The sequence below is a fragment of the Diabrotica virgifera genome, chromosome 7 (assembly GCF_917563875.1).
Source record: "Diabrotica virgifera virgifera chromosome 7, PGI_DIABVI_V3a".
Taxonomy (NCBI): domain Eukaryota; kingdom Metazoa; phylum Arthropoda; class Insecta; order Coleoptera; family Chrysomelidae; genus Diabrotica; species Diabrotica virgifera.
This window is the reverse complement of record NC_065449.1, coordinates 253,645,257-253,657,621: the sequence shown is the minus strand read 5'-3', so window position 1 is coordinate 253,657,621 and position 12,365 is coordinate 253,645,257. Positions and strand designations below refer to the sequence as shown.

The window sequence follows — 12,365 nt, the reverse complement described above, 5'->3', positions numbered from 1 at the left end:
CCTACCTTTAATATCTCTGCTGGAACTCCGGTTTCTCTCGCACTTTTATTATTCTTTAGGTCTCTTATTACTTATTATCTCTTATTACTGTTATTAACCCCAATTCTGTCGGTTCCTGCGTTTGTTGTTGTTCTGTTTCTTGCGTTTATTGTATTTCTGGTTCTGTTTGGCCTTTATCGTTTCGTAGTTCTTCGAAATACTCTGCCTATCTGTTTATTTTTCTGTCTTGTCTCCTAGTAACATACTCTGAATATTCTGTTCTTTTGCTTTTATAATGCTTTTTACTTTTTTTTATGTTGTTTCTCATATTTTCCATTTTTGCGTTATTCTTGTGTGCTAGAATTCTTTTGCAGTCCTCATCAAACCAGTGTTCTCTCTTTTCTTTTTCTGCTTTCCCAATGCTAAGGTTTGCTGCTTCTTTCACGGCTGTTTGTATTAGTTCCCATTACTCCTTTATGTTCCTCGTCGTGTTTCTTTCCAATCTCTTGTTTATTTCTTTCTCTGTTCTTTTTGCTACCTTTTTATCTTGGAGCCCCTCGAATTGGTATTTTTTCCTTTGTTATATATGGAAGTTATATAAGCTGTGAAGTTTTAAAACATAATAATAGCTGAAATTTGAAATCATATTTGACTTAAATATTTCTAAATAAAAGGTCTTACCTTGTCGTGCTGTAAGATCCTGAGGATCGTTTAAGTACAAACCATTTAACCCTCGTCCACAAGACTTCCACCACCACCCACCTTTCAACATGGATGCACAATTCAGGCTGGACCTATCGTTGTCCCTAAAATGTTATTCCAAAATAATATTAATAATAATTACTAGACGTTAAACCAACCAACGTAAATGAAAAATGGGAACAGGCCACAAAACTTAAGGCGAGAATAGAACAGGGTAGAGCAGCATTTAACAATATGAAAAAGCTCCTCATAAGAATGAATTTGTCTATTCCACTAAAACTACGTCTAGATAAATGCTAGATTTTTCCGATCCTATTATATTTTGTAGAGGCCTGGACGCTGACTGAGAGGCTCATGAAAAAACTAGAAGCATTTGAAATGTGGGTGTCCGACTCATTCTTTGTATATTATGGACCGAACATATTACCAACTTTGAGGTAATCCACAGAATCGGAAAAGAGAAAGAAGTCGTGAGCACAATTAAACAAAAAAAACTTGAATATCTAGGCCACATATTGAGAGACGATAAGTACCGTCTACTGCAATTGATTACCAGGGGGAAATTGACAATAAGCGAGGGACAGGCAGGATAAGACACTCATGGCTCAAAAATCTGCAAGATCAGAAAATTGCAAAAAGCAAGATCAGAATTTCCATGTTAATAGCCAACGTTCGCAACGGACAAGGCACTTGAAGAAGACATTAAAAGTTGTGGGGTAAACTAAGTAGCTCTACAACCAATGAATACAGCCGGTGCCAAGCCCGGAAAAAAGAGAAGGGATACAGGAGTAACACCTCTATAAGAAACCAGGGTTCAGCTGGCCTGGCTGATAGCACTCTGTGAAGGTCTAGATAGGTCAAGTAGCACACTACTTGATAGTGTCGTTGAGAGTTGTAGGGAGGCAGGTCTGGATCTGAACATACGGAAAACCAAAATACTCGTAATAAGTAAACAACATAATATAAAACCGTCTTATATGCAAATAATACCAATCGAACAAGTTGATAAAATCGTTTACCTTGGACAGCAATTAGATTGTACCGCAGAAAGTCACGGCGAAATTAGATCTAGGATAGAACAGACCAGAGTAGCTTTTACAAGGATGTCCAAGATTTTATGTAACAGAGACCTAAGATTGGCATTGAGGATCCGCCTACTTCGTTGAGAATTTTAAAAGTTTCCTGGGCGGAGAAGATCTGAAACTCCACAATACTAGAACGTCTCGCAAGAGACTACTGAGATTATAAAAAGCATAAAGCAAAGAAAGCTGGAGAATTTCGGACATTTAATGAGAGGTCCCAAATATAGGTTGCTGCAAAATATTATGTAAGGAAAAATAACAGGCAAACGCAGGCCAGGACGAAGAAGAACCTCATGGTTGAAAAACTTGCGAGATTGGTATGGTGTTGATACGAGCATGCTATTTAAGGTAACAGTGAATACAATTAAGATAGCTATGATGGTAACCAACGTTCTGAAAGGACATGGTACATGAAGAAGAAGAAGGTCTAGAAGACAATAGGTATATGGGAAGAAGCCCCTGAGAAAAAATTACCCGGCCCTCCAGGTAGGGAATTTACACATTGGAACTTTCCCCCAATACTTATTCGATTTTGAGTTGGACGATCTTGCATCGACACTTTAACCCAACTAAATGAAAAAGAATGACTAGGAATATACCAACTCATCTATTATTTGTGAACTTGACGAAAGCCTATGATATAATATCCCTATGTAGACTATGGTAAGAATTGGAAAGTTTATACAGTGCTAGTCAAAAGTCCGTACCCCCCCTCGTATCTTTTGAACGGTTATACCTATAATAGTGAAATTTGGAGGGAGAAAATAAACGGACGTAAGCTTCTTAACTAGTTATGACAGGTGACATAATAGTGACAGATGACGTTACAGAGCCACTGTGACCGAAAATTTTAAATGGGACCTTATGGCAAGTGATACCTCGTTTGAAAGGTATTGAAAATACCTATTCAGTCATACTAATTTTGTTTGAGTTTAAGCTAATTTTGATGAAAAAATGAAATAAATATAAAATTGTAGTTTCGCATTTAATTAATAAAAATTCAAAATTCCGCCTATGATTACTTGTCAAACAGGTTGACGTTGACGTAAAAACTACTAGAGAATTAAAAAACGTCAACTTTTTTGACAAAAAATCCATAGGCGGACATTTGAATTTTTATTAATTAAATTCGAAGCTACAATATTATATTTATTTAATTTATTCACCAAAATCAAAATTAACCTAAACCCAAAAAAATTAGTATGACTGAATAGATATTTTAAATACCTTTCAAACGAGGTATCACTTGACGTAAGGTCCTATTTAAAATTATCGGTCACAGTGGCTCTGTAACGTCATCTGTCACTATTACGTCACCTGTCATAACTAGTTAAGAAGCTTACGTCCCTTTATTTCCTCCCTCCAAATTTCACTATTATAGGTATAACCGTTAAAAAGATACGAGGGGGGGTACGGACTTTTGACTAGCACTGTATATTAATATTACACTTGGGAAACGATACAACTATCTTTGACCAAAAGGCATAGTCCAGGGCTCATCTGTTTTGAGATGGACGTTGAGAGGTGACTCAAATTTTTTTGCAGAAATTGCTTAAAAATAACTCAAATAATAATATTTGAGTTATCCTCCCACTCAAAATGGTCCGGAACATTGTTTAAATAATCAAAATGTCAAAATATGAAGGAAAAATTCGATTTTTTTATTGGTTTTTTGAATATAACTTTAAAACTGTGCATTTCTGAGAAAAGTTGTACTGACATAAAAGTTGCGTAATTAAATTTACTATAATATAGAATTGGTTATAAATTTAAAAAATAGTCACCCTTGTTGCAAAATAGCAATACTTGCGAAAAAAACCATACAAAAACAAGTATTCGCATTTTACGTTTTTCAACCATTTATGCTACACTTAGGACCTTCATATTTTACCCAGAAAAACTTTATGATATAGTAAAACAACACTGGAAATTTCATTAGAATCGGTTTAATAGATTTTGCAAAATAAATTTTGCAATCCAGCTTTCGCAAAAAAAATTCATTTTTTAAAAATGTTGCAGGCCTAAAAATAAAGCAGATAGTAAGTTGAATTTTTTTTGCTTATAGAAGTGTACTGTACCTTTCATTTGCAATTTGCAAAATTAAAATCGAATAATTACCACGGCGTCAGGAAATTTTTTAATAAACATTAATTTTTGGTGCTGCGTGCAGGACAGCGGTGTTCGATGCACACAAGTTGATTTCCATCAAAATTTCTTCTAATCTTTATTTAATATATTATTTTCTTACTCTTTATTTTGTTGTATTTTAATATTTTAATTCCACAAAAATCAAACTAATTTTATTATTGTTTTGTGAAATTATTGTTTAAACAATTGCATATGCTTAAAAATAATAAACTTTTATTCTCTAAGTTAAAATATATGAACAAAGCAAGTTTTTGCTAAAAAAAGTGTTATTTTAAAGGATAGAATATGTGTTTTTATTTTGCAATAAACAAATTTATTTATTTATATCGAAATTTAATAAAAATTAAAATGTATCAATCATTACCAAAGGTCATTGAAATGCCCAATCAGAGCAAACTATCCGCTGTCCTGCGCGTAGCACCAATAATTAATGTTTATTTAAAAAAATTCCTGACGCCGTGGCAGTTAATCGATTTTAATTTTGCAAATTGCAAATAAAAGGTACAGTACACTTCTATACGCAAAAAAAAATTCAACTTGCTATCTGCTTTATTTTCAGATCAGTAACAATTTAAAAAACGAATTTTTTTTGCGAAAGCTGGATTTCAAAATTTATTTTGCAAAATCTATTGCACCGATCTTAATGAAATTTACAGCACTCTTTTACTGTATCATATAGTTTTTCTGGGTGAAATATGAAGGTCCTAAGTGTAGCATAAATGGTTGAAAAACCGTAAAATGCGAATACTTGTTTTTGTATAGTTTTTTCGCAATTATTGCTATTTTGCAACAAGGGTGACTTTTTTTAAACTCTTAACCAATTCTATATTGTAGGAAATTTAATTATGCAACTTTTATGTCAGTACAACTTTTCTCGGAAATGAATACTTTTAAAGTTATAATCAAAAAACGAAGAAAAAAATCGAATTTTTCCTTCATTTTTTGACATTTTGATTATTTAAACAATGTTCCGGACCTTTTTGAGAGGGAGGATAACTCAAATATTATTATTTAAGTTATTTTCAAGCATTTTCTGCAAAAAAAAAATTGAGTCACCTCTCAACGTCCAAATGTACTAATATTTTTACAGATCCGCCCTGGTCTAGCAAGGCTGCAGTATATCTCCAACACTCTTTAAAGAGTTATAGAAGAATTATATAAAGAGTCTAATATAATTATAGTAATAAGAGCACAAAGACTTAGATGGTTAGGACATGTGACATGTTCAAAGAATGACCCAACTTATAATGCCAAAAATCTTGTTAATTGTTACAATAGGAGGAAAAAAGAAAGGCCTAGTACCAGATGGAGTCATGAAGTTGCTCTATATAAACAATTGGAAAGAAAAAGCGAATGGAGGAAGATCGTAAACCAAGCCATGAGCCTGAATGACTCGAAGTACTAATATAGTACTAGTAGGTATTATAAAGATTGAATGATATTACCTGTTGTAAGTCGAAAACGGACTGTTATTACTTCCATACCATGGATCATTCAGAGAATCACCAGCATTTCCTTCGTATCCATCGATTTCAAGTTTGTAATAGTCAGCTTCCGAATAAATCTTGAAATGAGAATACTGGGCGAACCTAAAACAAGAAATATTTTTTACAGCAGAAAAATATGACAAATTCTTGTTGGAAAGAAATCCTTTGTAAAAGGTATAAAAATTTTTTTATTAAAAATCCCTTAAAAGGGTTACATCACAACAAAACGTTTTCGATTTTTATAAAAAATCATCATCAGTGTTCCATCTAAAAATAAGTATAACCGATTTAATGAATATAAAGTCCAACAAGAATATATAGGTCCAACTAAACTTCAGAAAAATATTTATAAAAGGTTTTTATACTAATTCTTCCACTCTCTTATCCATGGGATGTGGGGTCTGGTTTCTGGGGCGCCCAGCCTTTTTCATCACACCTCATTACAGTAAACAATTCTGATATCAAATCACAAATTATTCACTACCTTCTAATTTGACACATATTGCTTGTTTTCCAATACACCTACATACATCCACCCAGTTTTAAACCTTTTCAATTCAACTCGATAACTTGGTATAAAAAATAAAAAATAGAAAAAATCCCTATTTCATAAACATGTTTAGTCCTAGATGCTATGTTACATAAAAGGACCTCATACTTTTGCCAGGTTATTAGTTCATTTGATATTCTTCTTCACTTCCAATATCAACACTCAGGTACCTTAACCAATTAATTCACATATCATTATATCATATCAGTTTCCTCCTGTGACTCATACAACTTATCTTAATTTCAACACTACTTTAATATCAGACTTCCATTTACTATAGACTCTCTAATTTACTCTGCCACTGGTACAATTAAACCAAACACTCCTTTTAATTCATAGTAAATCAAATTTTCAACAGCACAGTTGGACTTACTTCAATTTGAATAGGAACATGTATAGATGGCTGCATAGATTCTGGCTATTTCTCATTATAAAAATCATTTCATACTTCACGTTCATCTTACATATTCAAAGTACTTACTTAAATGTAATACTTTTGCCACAACTTTGTTGATGCTTGTTATTACTAGGTAAATTTTCATTAAATATTTTACTAACAATTAGTTGGCTGTCGGAATATAGGGTAAATTCCACGTCACGTTGTCTATCTGTCTTTTGACACCTTTCAGAAAACTTGAGGTTAGCGAAAACCGAAAACCAAATTAGGCATTCCAAATCACGTGATATAATATGGCTGCTGGATGGCGAAACTGTCATCCATAGGCGTATCCAATGTTTAAACCACTTCATATTTAATTTGCTATCACAATTTCACAAATTTCGCTACACAATTAACAAAAAAAACAAAACCAAACAGGATATTTTTTACAAATTTGTCAATATTCAATGTAAACATTAGATACGCCATGACCACCCCCCTTAACTATGTCTATGGCCATGTCAGTTTAGCCATCCACCGGCCACCACTGACAGTTCATTGGAATCCCTAATACTTTGGCTTCGGAGCTTCTAGACAATTGACAGTTAGAATTATTGGGGACTTAGAAATTTTACACCCGTATTTTGAATTTCTCTAATAGATGGTTTGTTTAAACCCTAAAATTTCCTTTAAGGTTTTTTCTTATTAATTGAAAACAATCATTTTTGTTTAAGAATATTTTTATTATGTGAAATATTTATGTTTTTCTTTGGTAGTAGGTACCTACTGTTTTTGATGTGGTAATAATATAATTTTTATAATAATGGTTAATTATTTGACTGTAATTTATAACTTTCCTATGGTTAATTATTTTATAGAGAATTTCAAAATACTGGTAAAATTGCTAAGTCCCCAAGAGGTACCGAACTATAAGTAACATATCCTATACATATAGGTACATATTATTATAAGGTACCTACATGAAGTTTTTTATTTAAAATATTGCTAATATGTACTATATAATTAGGTTAATAAGTATATTTTGAATTTAATTTACATTTATATAGATAATCTACCAAGCGAAGTGAGGTTTTTCATTTACTGTCTTATTGGGACCGTGCAAGTTCGGCAAAGCGACCCCTATTTCTACGCTCTATACTAAAATTCGCACTTTTAATTATATTGGCCAATTATATTAGTCCTGGTTACTGGATAATTGTCAAGGCCATAGTCCAAAAAAATAATAAGAAGAAAAAATAAGATTCAGGTTATGTTATGAAAACGTCAACAATTGTATGTAGTAAATAAAAATAGTTATTAAAATGCAGTACTGCAAGCAAAATAAAATTAATTAAATTTACCTTTATATAATAATTGCATATCATATCAATATTGTGGAGCAATATATAATTTTTCTGCTTCATTGACAGAAGGTATGAAATATACGTCAATTTGACAATTTCAATTGACAATATGAATTATTTAAGATAGTTGCAATATTCCTCCGCGACTCGCGCAGGTTCGTTTCTCGTTTCCCCTTCCAAGTACTTGCACACCGCGAATAAGTTGTATATGATGTATAAGTAGTATAGGTACAATATGTATACTTTTCAAATTGCCCGCCAAATCCAGAGAACTGTCAATTGACTAGAAGCTCCGAAGCAAAGTATTTGGTTTTCTCTAGACGCAAGTTTTCAGAAACATCACTCATTTTGCATTCAGTTGCCATTAAGTCATTGAAATGTTATCAACTCAATTTGGATCCCACGTGTTGGGAAACCTGTATACCTTACCTTAGGGCATTATCCTGTTTGCCATGTGACCATCACAGGCCTTTTTACTGAAGTATGCACTTTTAAGGCATCTATATTTTATGTAAAGGGTTTTTACCCAAATATTTTTCTTTTGTGGCTCAGCTAGCATCCAGTTTGTAAGTATAACCAACTTGCTCTAACCTTTGTCAAAATTTAAATAATAAGTTTATATTCATTAAATCGGTTATACTTATTTTTAGATCGAACACTGATGATGATTTTTTATAAAAATCGAAAACGTTTTGTTGTGATGTAGCCCTTTTAAGGGATTTTTAATAAAAAAATTTTTATACCTTTTACAAAGGATTTCTTTCCAATTTTGTGATTGATGGTATACAGCCAACTACAGGAAAACCTTTTCTATTCCTTGTGGATTTTGTAAATTCTTGTTGATTTGGTAAAAAAAGTAGATGTATAATGTAAAAAGTAGATATATAATCATCTATGGGGGTCCTACAGCCTCTGCCGCATCCCATCTCCACCTATTTCGGTCGGTCCATTCCTGCTCATTTGCGGCTCTATCTCTCATTATTCCTTTGATTCCTTTTCTCCATTATAATAACTGGTCTAATAACTAACTTATATATTCGGGCCTTTGTTTCCACTTTTAGGTGTTTGTTTTTACAAATTGTGTCGTTTAAGGCATCCTGTTCTTCTTTTTATTTGTTCCATTGGGATGTGATAAGTCTGGATATCTGACACGCTCTTCTTAGATAGTCTATTTCTACCTCTTCCAGTTAGGAAATGCGTTTGAAATTTTATTCTCCATTTTAACGGCCCTTTTTGCATTTATGTACATGTTCGCGCAGCGTTGATGTAGGTACGCATTACTTAGGCGTGTCTTCGTCAATATTTCAAACAATCTTTTTAAGGGTACTGTGTCATTGGTCTTCTCTAAGTCAACGAACACTAAATGAATCGGTAAATTTATGGCTGTTCTTTTCAAACGGTTTGAATGCAGTAGTGCAGAACTATTTTGAGCGGCAGTCAACAGGATCCGCATAACCATGATGCTTTCCAATCTTCTTCTTTTTCTTCTTTAGTTTATTGACCTCCACCTACTTGGGTATTTGGACAGCTCATCGTCGCAGAATAAGGGAAAAATCCCTTATTCACTTACAATTTGGAGTTAGTAAATTGTACAATTTTCTTCTTCTTCTTCTTCTTTTTCTTCTTCTTCTTTAGTTAACTGGCAATTTTGGTTGGTGTGGGACAAACATGACAAGATAAAAAATTTCACGCTAGGGGAAACTGTCTAACAATACATAATCTTCTTTTTCTTCTTTGATTTAATAGAAATTTTGAGTTAGCATGGGACAAATACAACAACTAAACATTTTTTCAACGACATTAAACTTTTTTCTCTCAGGGGCAACTGCCGACTACTACACAATCTTATTCTTCTACTTCTTTTTTAGTTTACTGGCAACTTTGAGTTGGCATGGGACAAATACAACAAAGACGCAAACTTTTTGCTCTCAGAGCCAACTGCCGATCATTACACAATCTTATTCTTCTACTTTTTTTTTGAGTTTACTGGCAATTTTGAGTTGGGATGGGACAAATACAACAAAGATATAAACTTTTTTCTATCAGGGGTAACTGCCGACCATTACACAAACTTATTCTTCTATGTCTTCTTTAGTTTACAGGCAATTTTGAGTTGGCATGGGATAAATACAACAGAGGCACAATTTTCCAATCTTCGATAGAAGGGTGAAACTTGAAGAAGAAGAATCATTTGCACGTGTTTTACGCAATATTCATCCATGTTGATTTAGCAAATCAGACTGAATAAATAACACCCAATTTGATAACTATCAAAGTTCGGAAGTCCCTGTATAACATAATACATTTTAAAAAATTTCCGTATTTTCTCAATTATACCCAAAAATGGGCATTAACTGGTCAAAACATGTCCATCAACCTCTACATATATGCGCATAACCATTAATTACCGAAAAAAAACTAACTATTAAACGACTAATAACTTTCTAAATGAACTTGCCTCAGGATCAAAATTTGTTCATAAAAATATCTACTTGTAAATCCATATGCATATTGGGTAATCGGACTGAATGAATTTTTTATTTTATTACGCTGTTAAGCAATCTGGCTATATACACGAGCCAATAAACATTATTAATTAAAGCTGGGAATCGTTTCATTCAAAAACATTGTACACTCTCATAAACGCAGAATGAAGGAGGGCAGAAGGAGAGCTCAAAAATATTGTATGTGGGGTACCACAAGGTCCAGTATTGAGTGCTCTCTTATTTTGCCCTTCAATTCGTCCAATTTTGAACATGAGCTTCCCCCAGTTTCCTCCATTCGCGTATGTTTTTGCTTTCTATTTCAAGTTTGTTCCTCCTATCTTTCTAATGTCATCTCCCCATCTCATCTGTGGTCGTCCTCTTGCTCTATTTCCTGTCCATGGCCTCCATTGTTGTATCGTGGTATTCCATCTATTGTCCGTTTGTCTGTCCTGAGAAACTCCATTTTAGCCTGGCTATCCTGGATAGGTTGTCCTGCGTCTTTGACTTTTGTTTTATTTCTTATCCAGTTGTTTTGCTTTTTGTCTTTTAATTTTACTCCTAACATTGCTCTCTCCATGGCTCTTTGTGTCTTCATTATTGTTTCCACGTTTGCTTTGGTCAAAGTCCATGTTTGCATGCGTATGTGAGAGAATGCACTGGTAAAATACTCTTGTTTTTAAGTATTGTTGTAGTTCTTTTATTCTTTAAGACCCATTTTAATTTCCCAGGCTTATCTGACCCTTCTTTTTACCGCCGCTGTTTGGTTTTCCTTATTTATTTTCATTATCTGTCCCAAATATATAATCATTAACCGCTTCTATTGTGGTTTGGTTTAGTATTACTTTTTCTTCTTCTTCCTTCTTGTATGTAGGCTTTAAAGCCTGTTTCTTCTTCAATATTAGCCTCCTAAATTGTTTAAATTATCGCACCATCTTTTTCTTGGTTGGCCAATACTTCTTCGTCCATTTGGTGACTTATCTCGTGCTATTCGTCCTATCCTCTGCCATTCTACTAATGTGTTTGTTTCCACTCCTGTTTACGTTTTGTCACTCATCTATTTATGTCTTCAACATTGCATGCTCTTCTTATGTTTTCGCTTCTCTCCCTATCCAACGGACTTTTACCTGATATTCGTCGAAGTATTTTGATCTCTGTTGTTTCTAGTAGTCGTCTGGTTTTAGCTGTGTCAGGCCTTGTCTCCGCCGTGTATGTCAATATAGGTCTAATTGCTGCTTTATAGATTCTTGCTTTTGTGTCTTGTCTTAGGTGTTTGTTCTTCCAGATTGTGTCATTAAGAGATCTTGTTTTTAAGCTTTACTTGTTTTTAAGCTTTGTTGTCGTAATTCTTGTTCAACAAACGTTTAGTATTACGTTTCTATTATCTTGTGTGTTTGTCATTGTTTTTATTTTGGTAAATTATTTTTAGACCTATTTGCTCGTTTTCCTTTGCTAGTTCGGTTTACATGGTTTGTAGTTCTTCAAAACTTATCCATTACCATTATTACCATTATTACTACATCGTCTGCATACCTGAGGTGGTTTAGTTTGTTTCCATTTATATGTTTATTCCAATGTTTGTCCATTTCATTGTTTTGAAAACATCTTCCAGTGCTAATGTAAACAATTTAGGAGAAATAACATCTCCCTGTCGAGGGAGATGTTATTTCTCCTTATTTGGTATTGTTTCACTAGTTTAAAGATCGATGAAAAAATTTTTCTTTTTGCTGATGATACCAGTATTACTTGGAGCAACTCAAATATTGCAACTCATCATGCTACTATAACTTCTGATCTACTCACAATAAAAACGTGGTTCAATCGGTAGCATTATCCTATAAAGTAGCTGTTCAACCCTTACCTCTTAATAACAGCCAGATCAGTACCATTGATTCTGTAAAACTTCTTGGTACTTTTTTAGATAGCAACCTTAAATGGTCCCTTCATATCGATTTGTTACACAATTTTCTTAATAATGTATGGCTAATCCCATATAAAGACGATATTTTCTTAATCCTTTTACAACCAGTGTTGACATGTGGATCGGAGACATGGACCATCTCCAATGCAGATGAAAACCTTTTGCTTATATTTGAACGAAGGATCCTGAGAGGAATATTCGGTGGCATCTATGAAAATGGTGTTTGGAGGAGGAGGTACAACTACGAGGTGTACCACATATATGAACATA

The 12,365-nt window shown here is 33.4% G+C and overlaps 1 protein-coding gene and 1 long non-coding RNA gene across 2 annotated transcripts in view; one reads left to right on the top strand and one right to left on the bottom strand.

Moving 5' to 3' along the window:
* The window catches only part of LOC114330293 (angiopoietin-2), a 448,342-nt gene that overhangs the window by 10,134 nt on the left and 425,843 nt on the right, over positions 1–12,365 (bottom strand). Inside the window, exons 5-6 of the mRNA XM_050656708.1 lie at positions 5,357–5,500; positions 661–785 (exon numbers count right to left, since the gene is read on the bottom strand). Of these exons, the coding sequence (XP_050512665.1) occupies positions 661–785; positions 5,357–5,500 (269 nt within the window). The remainder of the gene's footprint in view (positions 1–660; positions 786–5,356; positions 5,501–12,365) is intronic.
* Positions 6,902–7,436, top strand: LOC126888446 (uncharacterized). The gene is made up of 3 exons (XR_007699554.1): positions 6,902–6,991; positions 7,206–7,299; positions 7,395–7,436. It is a non-coding gene; the product is annotated as an uncharacterized LOC126888446 (long non-coding RNA).